Source organism: Camellia sinensis, chromosome 5, assembly GCF_055761805.1.
Source record: "Camellia sinensis isolate YWXY chromosome 5, ASM5576180v1, whole genome shotgun sequence".
In the NCBI taxonomy this organism is placed as follows: domain Eukaryota; kingdom Viridiplantae; phylum Streptophyta; class Magnoliopsida; order Ericales; family Theaceae; genus Camellia; species Camellia sinensis.
Window position 1 is genome coordinate 137,590,502 of NC_138965.1, and position 21,671 is coordinate 137,612,172.

The 21,671-nt window shown below is 31.7% G+C and overlaps 1 protein-coding gene across 1 annotated transcript; it reads right to left on the bottom strand.

Moving 5' to 3' along the window:
• Window positions 1-161: 161 nt before the first annotated feature.
• Window positions 162-2,934, bottom strand: LOC114267143 (homeobox-leucine zipper protein ATHB-12-like). The gene is made up of 2 exons (XM_028208139.2): window positions 2,261-2,934; window positions 162-920 (listed from the first exon to the last, which is right to left on the bottom strand). The coding sequence occupies exons 1-2, from the start codon at window positions 2,603-2,605 to the stop codon at window positions 576-578; spliced, it is 690 nt and encodes a 229-aa protein (XP_028063940.2). The 5' UTR covers window positions 2,606-2,934; the 3' UTR covers window positions 162-575.
• Between the last annotated feature and the right edge of the window lie 18,737 nt (window positions 2,935-21,671).

Here is a 21,671-nt window from a genome sequence, read left to right on the forward strand (position 1 = left end):
AGAAATTAGAGTTGAAGTCTCACGGTCAGTGATTAGAAGTTCCTATCAGAACTTGCATTAGAAATAATACAAGAGCCTCTTTTATTCATGATTTTGGTGGTCCAGCTTGCAATCTTTGTGCTAAACAAAGTTAAGTGATACCCAGCCATGGACCTATGATGTTTTTAAAAGCTGCTTGATATTTTAAGTATATGCTAAAATAATTGTGTTGGGTGAATTCAAAGTAACAGATGCACTACTGTAAACCGGGAGAATACAAAGTAACAGATGTACTACTATAAACTGGACTCTCTCTCTCTCTCTCTCTCTCTCTCTCTCTCTCTCTCTTGCGTGCGTGCACACACACAGGCGGTAGTGTGCTCAACAATGTATTGCAGTGAGATTGAGGGGATCAATTGAAGTGCGCTGTTTGCCATCCTCAAAATCACGAAGAAACACATTCATTGGCATCTGAATTCATTAATCTGCTGAGCTATTTCAATTTTCACCATTCCATGTCTCTATCCAGTCCTACCAAACAGAACGAAGATTATTTGCATACATTTCCTCCATACCATTTACTGTGTTTAATTCATCTAAGACCAGAAGTCCCACCACTGATCACTACTACCAGATTGATCAAGCAGGCCATCTGAGTCGAAGCCGCCCCAATTTTCCGGTGATGTCAAGGAGCTATCTGCTGGTTCTACTTCCGCCATGTTTAGAAGTTCTGGTTCTTCATCAATCCCAAAGTACTTGGCCTCTATGTTGCTATTGTCGTCATCTTCCATCGACAGGCTGGGTTTCACTGCAAATTCAGTCTTGAAATCTTCTCCACTGTCCAATCGGTCCCCAATGCTGTTATTCTCTGGTACTCCTTGCCTGCAACCCAGGTTGTCCTCTGGCCGGGACTTTTGCATCAGGTCATTCAACTTCTGCAACTGTCAATAAGAGAGTATTGATAAGCTTGTGTTATGGAAATATCAGAAATTGAGGATCGATTAAACAAAATAAACACACAAGAACCCAAAAATTTATGCTCTTAAGCTATAAGCCTGAGTTGGTTCTCTCAATTACGGCTTTCTGTTAGAGAAGTTCTTAATACCACGCAAATTTAGGACTCGAAAATAAGTTAATATGTATATAACGAGTCAAATGATATCAAATGGGGTCAAAATCTGTCTAAATATAAATACCACGGCGTACTAGTAATTAGTCTATGTGGGTCAATTAGAATGAATTTAAGACGGTAGAAATTGCAGAAATTGCAACTATGTGGGGACGGGCTTGTATTGTCTTGCCCGTCTCCACAAAATTACCTGTGGATAGTAAGCATAATTGGATTGAATTTTAGACACAGTAGGAATGGCAACAAAATGGGATAGTGGTGAGTTTGTGATGTCATGTCCTTGTCCCGGTCTTTGTCAAGGTGGGACAAGGCAAGGAAAATCGAGGAAAGAGCAAGGGTGGGCTTGTGGGGTCGTGTCCTGCCTTGACAAATTACAAATGAATAGTAAGCATAATTGGATTGAATTTAAGACATAGTAACATTTGCACAACAAAGATTCTTTATCTCCAAATAATCTTATTTCTTTGTTTCAAATTATTCACAATCATTAAATCATATAAGAATTCAAGATGTGAAAATCTCAAAACATATCTAATGATTATGAGTGATTTGAAACAGAGATAGGATTATTTGAGAACAGAATCCTTAGGCACAATTGCAACAAGGTAGAATAGTGGCGAGTTTGTGGTGTCCTATCCCTGCTTCCTTCTTCCTTGTCAAGGTGGTGACAATAAAAGGAAAATTGAGAAGAAGGCAGACCAGAACAAATAACAGTGAGATGCCGAGATAATTTTTCACTCGGTAATAATGAGAGAGATGATATAACAAACGAGAGACAATAATTGATAAATGATAATAGTTATAAAATAAATAAAAAAAAAAGTTAATTTAAGAGATAAAGATATGAAAAATAAAAATTACACGGATATATTGTTATTTATTCTTAGTATGTTTAACAAATTAAATTAAATTAAATTATATATACATACAAAATATTTAATTAATAAATATAATCAGGATGGGAAGATGCGAGGTGGTAAAATTGAGCGGCGTCTTGTTATTGGGGCAAAAAATTCCGCACTGAGTAGGATACAAAATACAGGATCAGAGAAACAGCGGGATAAATTGTGATTTCAGTTCTTTCCTTAATCCAAAAAAAATTAAAAATTAAAAATTAAAAAAAAAGAAGAAGGTTTGGAAGCAAGTAAGTACCTGTAATACTAAAGCCTGCTTCTCTTTCTTCAAGGCTTCGAACTGGGAAACCAGGGTAGTGTAATCAGCTCGTAGAACGCTGTAGTCCCGCTCGAGCTGCTTGGATTTCCAGCGAGCCCTTTTGTTCTGAAACCATATCCCAACTTGTCTCGGCTGCAACCCAAGCTCTCTAGCCACCTGCATCTTCTTCCGTGGTTCCAACTTAGACTCTGACTCAAACATGGTCTCCAATGATCTGATCTGGTCATCGCTGAACCGCCTTTGGTTCTTGTTCCTCTTCTTCTTGGAGACCGAGTTCGACCTACTTAAGTAGTCCGCCGAGTATTCACCTCCATCCATCATCATATTTAGGTTGTTGTTATTATAAACAAAGTTTGCAGAGACACTGCAAGTCTGGAAATTAAGAAGACACGAATGTTTTAGGATGTGTGTGTGTGTGCGCGCGCGCGCGCGCGTTTGTTGTGTTGTGTTGTGTTGTGCTATTGGCGTTGGATTTTGAAGTCAGTGTGTGTACTCTGGTTTTATTTTATTTTTTTATTTTGGGGGGTATCCTGTGAGTTGCCATTTATATCCCAATCCCATCCCATTGGAATCTGATATCATACATGGTGACTTTCTTCTATTGCCTCTTCAACGGGAAATTACTCAATATTTTTAAAATATGATGTGTTTGTAATTTTTAATCAATTATTATTTAATATGTTTTTTATATTTTCTAATTACTCAACATAATATCTCACTTACTCATTTTTATTATTACAAATAATATTATAAAATACCATATATCTATATTTCAGAATTACTGAATAATTACCTTTACAACATTGTTCTTTCTTGGTAAAATATTAAGGGTAAATTACACTAACATGAATTAATCTTTAAGTTTGACATAAAATAATTCTCTTAAGCTTTTAATTCACGTATACGTTTCGTTTATAATTTTATTAGTAGTATGGATGAAAAATTAATATTGATATTATTTTTATACTAAAATATATTTTTTATTTTGTTTATCTTTATATCTTTACATTATGTGTATTAGTTTCAATTCATTTTACTCTTATTAAAATGAAAGTTCGTTTATTTATGTTAAAACTATGAGATTTTTGTTTTTCTCAAACGTTGAGAGAGGTCAATGTAATTTATCCAAATATTGAATAATCATATTTATGTGTTAATATGACTCAGTAAAAATTTAATGTTTACTGGGAATATTTTTGTAGAAATTTTAACTTGAGTGTTGCAAGTTCTCTTTTAAAGAAAGTTTCGGTCAGATCAAGGTAAAAATAGATTGGTGGTTTTTGGGACCACATCGGTTCAGTCCTGTTATTTCTGCGGAGTTATATGGGCTATCTGGCTCGGACTTAGTTTGGCAGATGGGGTATTGCAAGGTGATTGTCGAATTTGATTAGGGTGAGCATGGTTTGGATTGAGGTAAAATTAGTACTAATTTATTATCAATAGTTTTTAAAAAATTAGAATTAATTAAATCCGTTTAAATCGAGGAATCAATCTATTAAATATGGATTTGATCGGTTTAGGATCACGGATTCACATAATTAAATAATAAAAAAATATATAACATTTTAATTTTATAAAAACATAAACATAGTATCATATTAGTTTCACAATAGCAGCATGTTTTTCTATAATAGCGACATACTGTTTTAGAATTTAAACAACTATAAGAAAACTAGTTTCACCACAAATATTTAAATCATTACAAATTAAAATTAAAAACTAACAAACAAAAACAATAAAAGAAGATATTATACGGATTTATGTTTGGGTTTAAGATTATATAGAATAAGAGAAGATATTATAGGTTGTATAATTTAAATATAAGATATTTGTATACGGTCTGAATTGGTTCAAATTCGAAACCGTGGGGTTCAATCTGGAACCGATTCGTAGACTATGAATTTTTAATTTTTCAATTCGGAATCGAACCACAAATTCAAAAACCAATCCAAATCTATCGAATTATACTGGACTGGATTGAATTATGAATTTTTATAGATTTCTTACTCAGCTCTAAATCAGACTGCGTTGAGGCTCTATTTGTGTTAAAGTCTTCTGTCATGGTTCATCTCACCTTCAATGTATATCAAGAAATTAGGGAGGTACTGGCCCGTAATTGGGAGTGTAATATCCAACCTATCCAGTATGGGGCAAACAAGTGCGTGGATTTCCTTGCCAAGAATGCTCTTCATCGAATGATCCAACATAAATTTCTTATTCTCTCCTTACGCTATGTTTGGTTGGGAGATTTTGGAAGGGATTTGGAAAGGAAAAGGAAAAAATTGTGTGAAACTAGATAAAATATAAGTAGATTTCATTCACATTTCACATACCTTTTCCATTTCCAAATCCATCATCAAATTCCCTAACCAAACACACCATTAAGGATTTGGCCAGATTGACAGAGGAAGATACTCTTGCGCTGTGTTTGGTTGGGGGATTTGGAAAGGGAAATGGAAAGGGAAATGAAAATGAAAGGAAAAGGAGAAAGAATTAATAGAATTCCAAATCCCAACTATGTTTGGTTGTGTTGGTTATAAAATAGAATTGATGTCCTAAAAGGTCTCCTATTTCTTTATTTATTTCTCACCCCCTTTCTTTTCCCATATATTTTTTATTATAACCAAACATAAATAGGATTACATTTCTCATTCCTTTTCCAAATCCCACCCCAAAAACCCCAACCAAACACAGCATTGAGGTCTGCTGGCCTTGGGTTTGCTCGTTGTTGGCTTTGGCCTCGGCTCCATTTGCACCAAAAATAAATAAATTTCGGACTTGGGTCTATTTTTGTTATTCTCTTTATTACCTTCACATGAGATTGGGAGTGTAACGAAAAGAATTCTATAGTACATCTGAAAGTCATCCAAATTTAATTCATATAATCTAAAGGTCACTTATTCTCAATCTTATTTTAATAACTTTATGATTTTTTTGTTAAAATATGAGGTAAAAAAATTAATATATTTGGAATGACTTTTTGATTTTTTTACGAAAAGATATTCAAAAAGTAAAGAGAAAATGAAATCTTTAACTTTTTTATATAGATTATAGACTTTTTAATTTTTTTAATAACTTTTTGACTTTTAGAGTAAAAGTGTTGCATGCCAAACGAGGCCTAATGTTGAGTTAAATGTCTCAAAATTTCTCACACATTTTAAATTTCTTAAACTTTAAAAACATTTATATTACGTTGTGTTTGGTTTGTGGGTAGATTTGTAGATAAAAAATTGAAATAAATGGAAAACTGATATTATCGAAGATTCAAATAGAACTTTAGAATAATATTATATCAATAGATAAATTATTTAAAATAAAATTGAATACAAATAATGGGGGTGAGCTTCCACGTATCACTTAAATAAAATAAAATAACACTCTGTGAAAATGATTTTAAATTATAAAATTGACACATCTATATCATTTTCATAGAAAATTCTATATAGAACTCTTGTAAAAATAAAATAAAAAATGAAAATTCTTTTATTTAATGTTAAATGAATAAGAATTTTATTTTCTTTGTTGTCTTCTTCCTGGTATGACTAAAACATTGCACTAGAAGACGCTGTGGATATTTATGAATGGTTTGACTCGCTTCAGTTTCATATTTAACTTGTGCTCGTCTTTTATGAGAGAACTGTACAATATTTGCCATCCAGCACTTAAAAACTTGATTGTGATTGAATAGTAGACTGAGGTTTTATTTGAAAATTGATTATTTTAATTTTTTTATAAAATAATATAAAAAATAAAAATATTAATGTAATAATTTATAATGTTATTTTAATTTTTTTACTAAAAATCCAAGTCCCAAGGTCTAAATTTTACTGCTTTTATATTAAAGTTTTATATAAGGAAAAGTAATTGATAATTTATATAGAATATAGTGCCTTATAAAATGTGGTGGAACTAGGGCTGCAAACGAGCCGAGCCGAGCCAAGTTTTGGTGCGTTTGGACTTGTTTATTAAGACTTTAACGAGTTCGAGCTCGAGCTCGAGCTGAATAAAAATTTAATGAGCCGAGCTCGAGCCGAGTTAGCTTAGGCTCGACTCGAGCTCGAGCTTGTTCATGAACCCTAACAAGCCAAAAAATTTATAAATTCATACTTGCATGTAAGACTAAAGTTACAATTAAAACTTTGATTATACAATTATATATACAATATATATAAACATACTAAACAAAGTCCATATTTTACTAAAATAATAATATCTACTACCACTATTATATAAATATACTATCTATAGTTAAGTATTATTTACATTTATATTTTTTTAATATATAAATAGCATATTTTTCTTATTTTTTTATACATAATTTTATATTATTTAATATATAAATAATAAATATTGAACGAGCCAGCTAACGAGTCGAGCTTACGAGCCGAGTTTTAGAATGTTTGGACTTGTTTATTAAAAATTTAACGAGCTCGAGCTCGAGCTCGAACGGCAAAAAAAATTAACGAACCGAGTTCGAACGAGCTCTTACCAAGCCGAGCTCGAGTTTGTTCATGAACGACTCTGTTCATTTGCAGCCCTAGATGGAACCACTCAGGACTAGAAAGGATATACGTCCCACCTCAAATTGCTTTTTACCTCTAATTTAAAAATATTTTTCAATTAATTCTCTTGAAATTTTAGGTATGTCCCCCAACTCTTTCCCTCTTCTTTTCTTCTTCTTTTTTTTCTTTTTAACAAAATTCTTATAATTTGTCGCTTTAAATATTTAATTTTATTAAAATATTCTCTTATAAATTTTATATTATTTGTCTCTTATCTCCTTTCTATCTTTTTCCCTAACCCTCTTTATCCCTCTTTTTTGTGTGCATATTGATACAATTTTATTTTCATTTTTTATGAAAGTTATGTGATTGTATTTTGAATTGTGATGATCATCATGTTTACAAAATTAAAATAGGAAAATAAATTAACAACAAAAAATAATATAAAAATGATTAGTTAACTAGAGTAAATTCTAACATATAACTTTAACAATCTTTAATTATTCTATCACCAAATAAAAATAAAATTTGGTTGAATTGTGATAAATCTAAGCCTCCGTTTGGCAAGAAAAAGCCCAGGCTTTTTTGGCTAAAATAGCCACAAAAAACAAAATAGGCTATTTTAGCCACAAAAAACAAAACATCAAATCCAACCCATAATCATTACAATCCTCTCTCACAAAAAAAGTCAACAAAGCCAAAAAGCCAAAAAGCCCTTCCCAAACCAGGCTAAAATAGCCCAGGCTAAAATAGCCAAAAAGCCAAAAAGCCAACCCACTTCCCAAACGGAGGCTAAATAAGGTTTTAATTCAATTTTACTCCTCTTGAATCAAAATTCTAGAAATTATGATACAACATCATTTTGTAAAGTGAGATGGCGGGTACTATTTATTTTTCTAACATAGTATCATTTTATTTTTCTATTATTATGAGAATTATATGTAATTTTTATTTAGCTTGATGACTATTCACATTTGAACTATTTATAAATTTTATTAATATAATACTTTTTATATAGAAGCGATCTTGAAACAATTGCTTATTTTATATTAGGTCATATCTCAATGATATTATAATATATATATATATATATATATATATATGTTATATGATATTATAATATTAATTGTCACAATCATGGTCGTCATCGTCCAAGTTTTGTCCTTTTAATCGCATAGTGTCGGCTACATGAATCACGCTCTATCCTAAAATTGTGAGATTTGAGTACTATTTGAAATTTCCTATAAAAGTGTATTATTAATTTTTAAATTTTTTTTTTTATCTTTTTAAGTTATATTATTTTTTTATTTTTTAAATTTTTTTTCATAAAAAATTAAAAAATATTTTCATTTATATCATTCCAAACACTTTTTTAACCTCTTCTATTTCATATATATAATGACAGATTTTTATTACATATTTAATTAATTTAAATTAAAAAATATTATTACACTTAAAATGAAGCCTGTACAATATAAATATGTAATGGAAAAGATTACAATTTATGAGTTATATATATATATATATATATATATATAAATTTCTTTTTGAGATAAATAAATAAAAAAAGATTTTGTGAGAACATCCTAACATCCGACGACTCTTACTCCGGAATAACGAATTGACGGTAAGATTTAATCTAACCCAAAAAAGAGACCTACCACCGGAATAAGCAGGGAATGTGCCAATCTCAATACAAGAGGTAGAGTTACAAACGAAATACAATACTATTAACTTCGCCAAATAAATAAATCACTAATGTTGTGTTTGGTTGGAAAATTTGGGAAGGGATTTGGAAAGAAAAAGAGAAAAGGTGTGTGAAATTATGTGAAATGTAGGTATATTTTTTTCACATTTCACTTACCTTTTCCATTTCTCTTTCCAAATTCCTCCTCAAATCCCTCAACCACATGTTATGTGAGCAAACTTGTAATTTAAAATTCAAAACATATAAAATAATTCATATACAACATGTTATGTGAGCAAACTTGTAATTTAAAATTTCTTTAAGACTAAATGTTATAATTAATCTAATTTCTTCTCTTATTTTCACACGGCGAGATATAACGTGGAATTCACAGGCACATAGAATCTATTTATTTATGTCTATAAGTGTCCAAATAAATCAAGAAATAAGATTAACATCTAATAATAAATAATAAAAATAAAATTATATATAATATTTTTACTATTTTTTTAAAAGTTAGACTTGAGATAATTATATTAAGCGTTTTAAACTTTTTATTTATTTCTTATTATTATTATTATTATTTTTTGTCGTCAAAGATTAGACTTATAACTGCTTCGAACCTCTAATATCTCATTCACACCTTTAGGTGTGATTATGAGCCATTGAATCACACCCTAATGTTTTAAGCATTTTAAATTTAGTGAAGTTTTTTTATTTTTTAATTTTTAATGGGTGGGGCCAAGTTTGGGAAGAGCCATATCAAAGTGTCCCCATGTCTTGACAGATTGACATAGTGCCAAATATATATATATATATATATATATATAAAAGTTATTTTACAAATTTGTGATGTTTAATATCATATTCATTGATTCTTATAATATGATATTTGATAAGACTACCAACCTTTTGAGTTTCGGCTGTGTTTGTGTGTATGTAGATTTGTAAGGTAAAAGATACAAACAAATATTAAGAAGAGAATGAAAGGAAAGAAAGAAATTAATTTTATTCCGTTTATTTTATTATATGTAAGGTGGTTTTTTTTTTATAATAAAATAAAAATAAAATAAAACACTTTTGCTTATTATCATTTATCATCACATAATCAATTGAGGCAAAGAAACCTTCCGTATGACAATAATTTTGATCTCACTAAAATTTGAATGCCAACCCTTCTGACAATTTAACAGTAATTATGTTAGAAATTTTACACAATGACATTAGTTCCACACCGATATGAGTATTATATAAAAAAATAATTATGATTTTTTTCAGGGTCTATATCATTTTTGCAGCTAAGATATAAAATGCTAAAATAATAATAATTTTAGTAAATTTTTCATATATTTTAATACAATTTTAAATATTTTATACACTTTTTTTTTTTTTTTTTTTATAAATACATCGAGATTAATGACCATTTGTTGGGGCAATCATTAGCATTTTTCATATATATATATATACAAACTTATGTGACTCTATTTGATTAAACAAACAGTCCGATGGATTACAATCCCTCTTATCCAGTTCGTCCAAACAAATGGATAAGGGGGATTGTAATACATCGGATTGTTAGTCCGGGATACATTGTCCCTGGACTATTTGGTTAGATTGGATTTGTATCCTATGTTTGTTTAATCATGGGATTAGATGTCTGGATTGGATTATTTTTAGTGAATCCAACGTTTGGTTAGACGGACTGGATAAGGATAAATGTTCAAAAGACTATTTTACCTTTGTAATTTAAAATTTTTATTTAATATATAATTTTAAATTTGTAATCTATAATTCATAATTTATAATTTAACAACACTAAAAAAATTTAATTTATAAGGCCATAATTTTTAATTTATTATTTTTAATTAAATTAAATTTATAATTTATATTTTTTATTTAATATATCATTTTAAATTAATGACAATAAAAAATAATTTTATTTAATATATAAATTAAATTTTCAGCAACACTAAAAAAATTTAATTTATAAGGCCATAATTTATAATTTATTATTTTTAAATAAATTTAATTTATAATTTATATTTTTTATTTAATATATAATTTTAAATTAACAACACTAAAAAAATAGTTTTATTTAATATGTAAATTTAATTTTTTAACAACATTAAAAAAATTTAATTTATAAGGCCATACTTTTTAATTTATTATTTTTAATTAAATTTAATTTATAATTTATAATTTATAATTTATAATTTCAATTTTTTATTTAATATATAATTTTAAATTAACAACACTAAAAAAATAATTTATAAATGTTGAAAAGACTATTTTACCCTTTTCTAATTGTTTACTAAGGCCTCGTTTGGGAACCCTCCCTTTTAGTCAAAAAGTCAAAAAGTTACTAAGGCCTCGTTTGGGAACAGGTTAATTTAGTAACTTTCTGGCTATTTGGCTAAAATATGAGTTAAAAAAAAAACTAGTATTTTGGGATGACTTTTTGACTTTTTACGAAAAGATGTGCAAAAAGTAGAGAGAAAAGAGAATCTTTGACTTTTTGGTATGAGTTGTTGACTTTTTGGCTAATTTAGTAACTTATATTAACTTTTTGACTAAAAATGAGGGTTCCCAAAGCCAACAACTCATACCAAAAAGTCAAAGATTCTCTTTCCTCTTTACTTTTTGCACATTTTTTCGTAAAAAGTCAAAAAGTCATTTCAAACATACTAGTTTTTTTAGCTCATATTTTAACCAAATAGCCAAAAAAAAGTTACTAAATTAACCTGTTCCCAAACGAGGCCTAAGTAATAGCATAGAGGGTAAAATAGACATTTCACAAAATAATCCTATGGGATACTAATCCCATGGTTTCTATCCCACATCTCCCCATGGGATAGGATAGTCACATATTTGTGGGACTAATAGTATGGAGTAAATTTTTTTAAACAAATAATGGACTATTAGTCCGGTGGGACTAATAGTCCAATTCCCCCCTAATCCTTCAAAACAAACACACTCGTGTTTGATTGGACGGACTGGATAAGGGGGGACTAGAATCTATCGACTTGAGTCCTGGGACTGTGAATCCTCCGGACTATTTGGTTGGATTGAATATGTATCTTGTGTTTATTTTTTCATGGGATTAGATGTCTGGAAATGACTATTTTTAGTAAATCCAACGTTTGGTTGAACGGACTGGATAGGATAAATGAATAAAAGACTATTTTACCTCTTTTTAATTGTTTACCAAGTAATAGCAATATTAAACATATCTTTAATATTTTAATTATTTTTATCTAGATTAAATAAAAATTTATTTTATTTTATTTTTTACACAATTAAATAAATTTATTTTTTAAAATTAAATAAATAAAATATCAATAAAAATATGTTATTTTTTTAATTAAAATTTTAAATAAATTTTTTAAAAATAATAATAATTAAACAATGAAATTAAATAAAACAGCTATTAAATTTGAATAATGAAATTAAATAAAATATAAACAAAATTTTAAAATAAAACATTAATAAAATATCTATAAAAAATTATTTTTAAAAAATTAAATAAATAAAACATAAATAAAAAGTTAAATAAAATTGTTTTATTTTTAAATTGAGACATTTAAATTTTGTTGAATTTTATTAAATATAACACATAATTAAATAGTAGAGGGTCAAAATGGTCATTTTACCACCTAATCCCAACAGTAGATAGTCCTCCAAAAATTGTCTCATATCCCCTCTAGAATACAATAGTCCCCCATATGGGGGATAAGGAGTCCGGTCGAACTCCATGTCTGGCGGATTAAAAAAAAACAAATGGTGGATTAGATGTTTCCTCCGGATTACAATCCACACAGTAAATAATCTCTCCCTTATCCCTCCAATCAAGCACACCCTAAATATATTAGTCATTCAAAAAACAAAAATGTTTGGTAGTTTTAAAATAAGAACGCTGAAAGAGTTCTAACTACGTAGCACTAGTTTATGTATAATTATTATTACTTTCTATTGGTATTTTTCATTTTCTTTTGACTTATCAATTCACTAAAACTCTATTTAAAAATTTTAAATTAGAATTATATATCATTGCTCTTAAGAAAATATAAAACTATAATATGAGGATGAATATCTTAATTTATCGCCTAAGCCGGCCAGGTGGTGGTTGGGTTGGGCCTCACCACCACCAGCACGGGGACAACGTGCCGGATTTGCATTCTCCTTTCAACTTTATTTATTATAATCTTTTATAATAAAAAATCATTTATTATTAAAAATGATAGTCAGACCTATTTTAAAAGGTTAAAATTTTAATCAAAAAATTATTTAAAAAAAAATCCATTCTTCTTTATACTTTTTTTATATGTATTTTCATAAAAAATAACTAAAATAATTAATTTTCAAACTTCAAACTTTTTAATCATTTCTTAACAAATGCTTAATGAAGTGTCATTAATAAAATCCTACAGCTAAAAGCAAAGAAACATAAAAAAGTTAAAAGTAGTGATAACCAATATGGTTTAAGTTGCCTTTGGACAAGTACCCTTCACTTGTGACACGTCACCCAATGAACATGTGCCACCTGCCCCAATGGTCAAAAAGCCACGACACGTCTGTCTTTTTCGTTGGGAAATTTTAGGTGGGCACATCATGACTTGGCAATAAACCTATGGTTTTAGGAGTCGATTTTTAGCTTGATGGAAGGAATGTATTGGACACGTGCCACGTTTTTTAAAAGTCCATTGTAGTAGGGACAAGAATAGGAAGTACACAGGTGTCTGTCTGTCGTAACGCGCCTTTTTCTACACGCCACGTGGTGTGATGAATGGGTGATGCAGGCACCCATCAATCTTTTATTTTATTTTGTTTTCTATTTTTTATTTTAAGATTAATTAAGTAGAGAATGATTAGGTGGGTTCAGATGCACCATATTTGGATGTTTTCGAACTTGGGTTGGATTAAAATACTAATAAAAGATAAAATAAATTAAAATAATTAATAACATAAAATATTACATTTAAATTATAATTAATTTTTTTCTCACAATTATCAAATCAATTATAAAAAAAATCAACTATTATCCTGAATATAAGGCCAAGTTTGGCATCCTCCAAAAAATCTAAAAAGTCAAAAAGTCACTATCCTATTTAAGTCACATCATCTTATTTAAGTCATATCACCTCTCTAACACATCACTTCAAACCCAACCCAAATCCAACCCATATTTCATAAAAAGTCAAAAAGTGTACTTATTTAGTCTTCCCAAACTTGACATATTTTTAGCCAAATTAAAATAATCAAAATAATTAAAAAATCTAACTAAAATGATCAAATTTCCAAACCAGCCCATTATAACACACCACCAGGGCCAGCCCTGACTTATTAGGGGCCTAAGGCGAATCTTTTAAATTAAGTCCTTCATATATCATTATTTAAAAAAAAAAAATTGTTTGGATAAAACAAAAAAGATAAAAAATTATTTTTATTGCATTACAATTTAACATAATTTAGATAACAAATAATAGTTGAATTTCAATTAGTTGAATCGAATATTTATTTTTTAGCTTACCAATGCTATAAGAACAAAAATTAATTGGGGGTAAGGATGAGAATTTTCGACACAGCTCAAGCAATATATAAAATTAGCAAGTTAAGGTTGACTATTTTCAATATGAATCCAAGTATGACACAACTCAATGACATAAATTATTAGTTATATATTTGAATATTCACTAAGGTTGCCATGACATTTTTTTAATCTTTTATTTAACTCTATCTAATTGAATAAAAAAGTATGTAAAATAATAATAATTAAGGCTAATATCTTTTCTTCATTTCAGATATATATTTTTTTATTACCTATTTTAGAGTCCATCTAATAAAAAATATATAGTAATAAGGTACAATTTTTTTAATTAGAAAACTACAATTGAATTAAAATCAAACCTTCTATGAATAATTTTATTTAGTTGAAATAAATTTTATAAAATTCAACTTATGAGAAAAATTTTAATCTCTCAATACACTTGCTAAGTTATTTTTAACTAAAAGTGAAAGTTTTCACATTAAACATCAATCGAACACGAATCAAAATAACACCACACGACAACATAAAAATAAATAAATTGAACTAATATTAAAATAATTATAAAATAACATGACATGATACACTCCCCTAATTGAGAACCCTAAGTTTTATTCAAAATTAAAGGCCCGAGACGACCGCCTCAATCGCCTCATCCCAAGGCCGGCCTTGCACACCACCAATGACTACCCGATGACTTAAACCATCACTTTTGGCAACTTGCTTAAAAATTTCTTTTTTTTTTTTTTTCTTTTTTTTTAGTGATTTTGTTTTAAAATTATATTAAAAGTTTTTACTTTCTGTTCCGTCTTGACGGGGCTAAAATGTATATATATATTTTTGAAAAATTCCAAACGAAAATTGAAATAAACCACGGTAAGCCAAAAAATTCACTACTTGCTTATTTATTTATTTATTTATTTTTGGTGTCTTTTTCTGATTTTTTTTTAAATTATAATTTTTTGATTCGTCTTTTTGAGCTGAATCTAAAAGCTTAAATTTTTTTAAAAACAAATTTGTTAAAGACGAAAATAAGTCCTAAAAAAAAAAAAAAAAAAGCAAAAAATAAGCAAATCCCATAACTGTTAAGAAGACAAAAATGGATTAAAGAATAATTTATTAAAATTATAATTAATGTCAAGTTTGACTTTAATTACTGGCATTTAGAATAATTCTCATATATAAGTGCATCTTCTCGGACCAAATTATATATTTTAATTCCGCATTATTAGCATACTGCATTAATTTTTTTAGCAACATGTAAATTTATTTTTTATTGAATTGGTTATTCATTTATACAAGCCATGAAACCTAATATGATTACAGTACATCAATGTCGTCATGTTTTAAGATCTTAGGTGTAAGAATATATGTATTATTGATTGATATCTGATTGATGTTTTACAAGATTGTTGTATATATTGATATTTTGTTATGTTTACAATGATCAAATATATAGAAGAGAAGAAGGTAGTAGGTGAAGTGGTAGGGGATGAAGTGGAGGTGGTAGTGGTAGGTTAGGTGAGGAGGTGAGTGTGTGTGGTAGGTAGTAGTGGGTTAGGTTTAGTGGGTTTAACAGCCCCCCTCAAACTCAAGGAGGTTAGACACAAACCAACTTGAGTTTGGAGAGAGTTACAAAACAGAAAAATAAACTGATAAATAAAATAAAACAGGATAGGAGACACGGTATGGTCGTGTCAGACCGTTGTAGCAGACAGTTTACGGGGTCATGTCGGACCGTTGTAGCAGACACTGTGTGGTCGTGTCAGACCGATGTAGAAGACAGTTTACGGGGTCATGTCGGACCGGTGTAGAAGGACAGTTTACGGGGTCATGTCGGACCGTTGTAGAAGACAGTTTACGAGGTCATGTCGGACCGATGTAGAAGACAGTTTACGGGGTCATGTCGGACCGATGTAGCAGGACAGTTTACGGGGTCATGTCGGACAGTTGTAGCAGACACTGTGTGGTCGTGTCAGACCGATGTAGAAGACAGTTTACGGGGTCATGCCGGACCGTTGTAGCAGGACAGTTTACGGGGTCATGTCGGACCGTTGTAGAAGCTTGTGGTGGTGCTCCAAGGGGGCGACTTAGGGAGTGCGCCATGGGGTGACTTGAACATGATACTGTGTATAACCCCCCCTCAAACTCAAATAGGTGTGAAGATAAAAACCTATTTGAGGTTGAAAAGGGATTGATAAAGCTGACCGGTGTAGAAGACACTGTATGAGTGTGTATATAGGCTGCCCAAAAAATATACATGGATGTAGATATCGAGCCCTCAAAAGTCGTGCCCTCAAAAGGTGTGCCCGCACCCTCAAAAGGCGTGCCATCAAAAGACGTGCCCGAATGCATCAAAAGGCGTGCCATGAAAAGGCGTGCCAGTTTGTCGGCGAGAAGAGGTGCGCGATGCGCGTGGCTGCCTCGGCTATTTAACCAAGACAGAGCCTGAGGCCGAGGCAGAAGCAAAAAACCTGCGAAATTCGCTGAAAAACTCTGCCGTTTCTGATAGAGAGACTCTGTAATACTCTGTTGCCCAGAAAATGGCTTCGTCGTCCCGTGGGCTGCTCACTCTCTTTCCCGACCTGAACGAGTCCACAGGAGAGAGAACTGGTGCGGTGTCCCGTGAACCTCAACCAAACACCACTGGGTTTGCTCCGTTGAACTTTCCGATGCAGTCGGTGGAGCAAAAAATGGCAGTGCAAACGGATGTGGAGGCGAATCAGTATACTTTGAAGGCATGTGTGGAGTCCATGACGGCGGTCACAAACTTGTCGCACCGGCTGCAGAGTAGGACAAATGAGGTGCAGCAATTAAACTCCCAGCTGGCTCTGCTCCAACGCATGTATAAGGATGCGCGAGCAGAGATAAGCGTGCTAAGGGCAGAAAACAAGGAGCTGAAGCGGAAGGCCACCGTGATGTTCCGATTTGGAGGGCCGCCATATGCTGCAGTGGAGGAGCAGGGAGTAGTGATCGTGCCCAGTGGAGTGAGAAACACGGAGGCAGCACCGGCAAGGGCCGCTCAGGACGGAGGCAAGAAGAAGAGACCGGCGGCAGAGTAGAGAAGAAAATCCGGCCTGTGGATGTGGCTGTTTTGTTTGCGTTTTTTTTTTTTTTTTTTTTTTTTTTTTTTTTTTTTTTTTGGTGTGTAAAAATGTGAGCGGGGTTGATCCCTGAGATGAATAAAATATGGTTAAATCTTTAGCACACGGATTTGTGAAAAACAGCAATGGTATTTGGAATTTTTTTTTTTTTTTTTTTTTGTTTAATAATAATAATAATAATATAGTAATGAGAAAAGCATGGGCGGTGGTGGAGAGAAAACAAAGGGACCAGAGAGAGAGAGAGGGAGTGGGGTGATTAAATAAAAAAAAAAAAAGTTCCATGTCTCCCATGTGCGGGGTGCAGGGTGTATCAGTGTGCATGTGTTTTATTTTAAAGATGCCTTTGTTAGCTTCAAAAAGATGCCTTTGGATGCCTTTGTTGTGCAAAAAAAAAAAAAAAGAGGCCTTTCTCTGTATAAGTCGTGCATCCTGTGTGTGCCAAGGGTGTGTGCCCGTGTGCCTGGGTTGGTGTGTGTGTTGGGTGATGTGTATCTGTGTGTGATAGCCGAGTGAATTGGCAGCGTGTATGTGTATGTTGCAGAGAGAGAAGGTGCCGAGAGAGTGAGAGAGCTCTGCGAGAGAGAGAGAGAGAGAGCTGGGTTTGAGAGAGCTCTGTTAGAGAGAGAGAGCTGGGTTTGAGAGAGAGAGAGGAGTGAATTGGCAGCGTGTATGTGTATGTTGCAAAGAGAGAAGGTGCCGAGAGAGTGAGAGAGCTCTGTTAGAGAGAGAGAGCTGGGTTTGAGAGAGAGAGAGGAGAGGTTTTGATCCAGGTTTGTCAAGCCTCGCATGTCTCCTTCTTGTGCAGCTTTGATCCAGGTTTGTCAACCTGGTCATGCCAGACTTGTAACAGTTATGGAGACTCCTCCGATGGTCATTGTTGATGTGGTCGCTTATGTGAAGACACCACGTGGTCTCCGTTCATTGAACACTGTATGGGCTCAGCATCTGAGTGAGGAGGTGATTCTACAAGAACTGGTGCAAGTCCAAGAAGAAGGCTTTTGTGAAATACTCAAAGAAGTATGAGATTGAGTGTTGGGGCAGCGGAGTGAAGGTATATGTAGAGGTCCGGCGGGCGGCCAAGGCGAGGTTGCCGCCCGCCGGTGAAGCGGAATTACTAAGTTGTTAACCTTGCTCTGATACCATGTAAGAATATATGTATTATTGATTGATATCTGATTGATGTTTTACAAGATTGTTGTATATATTGATATTTTGTTATGTTTACAATGATCAAATATATAGAAGAGAAGAAGGTAGTAGGTGAAGTGGTAGGGGATGAAGTGGAGGTGGTAGTGGTAGGTTAGGTGAGGAGGTGAGTGTGTGTGGTAGGTAGTAGTGGGTTAGGTTTAGTGGGTTTAACATTAGGAATCGGATGCAATTTAAATCTTAAACTTCTCTCAAATTTGCAAACAATTGAACGGCTTGTATTGAGAATCTTAAATTTTATTTTTTTCTCTCTTTTTTATTTTTATTTTTTATTTTTGGGTCAAATAGGGATGGGTTATACAATAGGATAGCTCTCCCCTAATCACATACGCCAAATTCAATTGAAGGTAGAATTTCACTATCAAGAGATTTTACTAAACAGGGCAACATATTCAAAATTGTGTTTATTCTTCATTGTTTCAATTCCCTATGAACTGCAACAAAGTGGGTGTTCGATGCAAAAGTTTTGGTGCTGTCAGCATTTGAGAGAAATTGAAGATATAGATATTGAAGGCATTATCAACAAGATGCTACAATAAATGGTGGATCTTGCACAGAAGGTAGCAAGGGAAAGAAGTGGATGCTGTTGTAGAGTTGTTGGAAAGGGAAACGAGGTGGCCAGAGAAACACTATAAGAAATTATTTTTTAAGGATGTATTTGCTTCATAAATTTGAAGAAGGATTTGAAAATATAAAGAGAAAAAATGTGTGAAATATAGGTAAAAAATAATAATATTTCACTTACTTTTTACCTATATTTTTTATTTCTCTTTCCAATTTTATTTTTTATTTTTTTATTTTTTTTCAAATTTATTAACCAAACATAGCTTAAAAAAAAGAGAAAGGAAGTGATTGTGGTTAGGGAAAGAGGAAAAGTGGTGGTGTAGTGAGCTTGGTAGGTGGTTGTTGGTGGTGGTTTAGTTGAGGTGTTAGTTGGGTGGTTTTGGTAGAGGAAATGAAGTGGAGTTTTAGTTCAGTGTGTTGGGACAATTCGTCTTGAATTTTTCAGTTGGTGGTCTTCGGATCTTCAAAATTTGGCGATGATCTTGTTTATGTAAAACAGAAATTTGGTGTTTCAAGTCGCGTTACTTAGTCACTTTCCTAAAGATAATATTTGCACACACCGAAAGGTGTGCAAGGGATTACAGTAAATTCACCTCCAAGATACAATGAAGCCTGATTTAAAGATCAAGTCTATCAGCGTTTGCATTGACGACAGTAGATCAGAATATTCTTGATATAATCAAAAAAACGAAGGCACTGATAATCAAGTCTGCAGAATTTGATTATCAGTAAGAAAAGAAGAAACTTATTTAAGAAATTGTTGATTGAAAACTCTAAATCAAGAGGAAGAGAGAGAGAGAGAGAAAAAAAAATTTGCAGGAATGCTTTCTGAATTTTTGAATTGATTGAAATGGCTGATTTCGGAGCTTATTTATAGACATTGATGCATACATCACTGCCATGTGGAGCTGACTGTATTTCACGTCACCTATGTCATGTTGGATCCACACCATTACTCCAAAATGTCCGATGTAAACAGGAAAGCGCTCTAATGGCGGCGGCGTCAGTGCTAAGTGCAAAGTGCATAGTGCGCCATCAAACGCCACATAGTGCGCCATCAAACGCCACATAGCCCACGCTATATGCGCGCCCCTTATGGTGTGAGTGCATGTACACTAGCATCTATCCCACAATTTTATATTTAAAGGAATATTTCGTATACTACTTTATTATGTGTTCCATATTTTTCTCTCTTTTTGATATGAGACAAAGTCTCCAAATTTATTTTAAGCTTTCTAAAAAAAAACAATGAAAGTTTTAAAAGCACTCAAAAACTAAATAATAAATTTTGAAAACCCATTTTAAAAATTTCCCAACACAATGGTGACACTTGTGTCTAGTTGTTGGAGGAGGTGGGAGGGAAAGATGATGGTTGGAGCAGTGAATGTACAATTTTCCTACATGCTTAATTTTCATCCAAATAAAAGTAACCAATATTATTGATTGGATTAATTAGAGACAAATTTCAAAATTGAGAGATAAATTGTTACAATTAAAAAAATACACTGACCAAAATAATAAAAGAAATATCAAATGTAATTCCTCTTATATTTTTATAAGTGTCCTTTCAACTTATTAGAAAATTTCTCTCTTAAAAAATTATATTAAAAAGAAAAAAAAATGAAGAAATCTATGATATTTATGAATGGGGGGTAATGCTATTCTAACCCAAAAATTATGGGTTTATATATCATTTTCCTTATAAATTAATTAAGAAGTAGACTTTATTATTATTGTCATGGAAATAAAATGAGGTCATGTTTGTTTGGACAAACTAAATTGAATGGATTAGCATTCTTAGGACTCTTAGTGCTAGGATTATCAGTCCTTTTAGGGCATGTTTGATTGGAAGGATTAAAGCATAGGATTGGGATTATTAATCCGTGGGCCCAATCATCCTATGTTTGTTTTGACATTTTGGTTTAGGATTATTAATCCAATGGATAATTAATCCAACAAATTTGTAGGATTATTAGTAATGGGGTAGGGGTGGGATAACTAATACCACACTAATTTAATAGGATTATTAATACCTCACTATTAGTGTTGTGAATCAAACATGACCTTAGATTATATATTTTATATCATGTTTAGTTTGGCGTAGGATTATAAGATTCAATTGATGGTCTGATCCTTTCTATAGTCTTTCATTTTGTATCGGACCCCCTCTTGAGATTCAATAATCCCTATTTAAAAAATACTATGTCCGGATGGGCTATTAGTCCATATCTCAATTTTCTCAATCAAATATCAAATTATATATTTTGTTAGATTATTAGTTCAATCTCATAACCATATTTGTCCAAACAAGCATGCCTTGAAAGTATGGGAGAACTGATAGAAAGAGCAATAAGGCAACCTAGGTCAGAATCTTTTACAACATCATGTTTGGGATGGTGGTTCTTTTAATAAAATAATTAAAAAGTTGAAATATTTAATTGCATTACTCTTCTAATTATCTGCATTTCTTTTTTTTTTTTATATAAAAAATTAAAAAACTAATTAAAATGGTCACTGATAAGGTTTAAGACTTTCAAGCCTTTTATTGTGGAGAAAGAGAAAGCCCGTTGTTAGCATTTTCTTTCGTCCGGGGCTAATAATAATCCAGGAGATAAGCATAGACTAATTAATGATGGACTAATTTTTATCCCGCTCTCACGTGTGTGCAAACCCAACTGGTTCATAGAAAAGACAAATATATCAAAGCAAGTCAGCACTTTCTCTGCCACGTGGAACGATCTATGATCAGATCGACCCGACCCTTTGGGAACACGTGGACTCGATG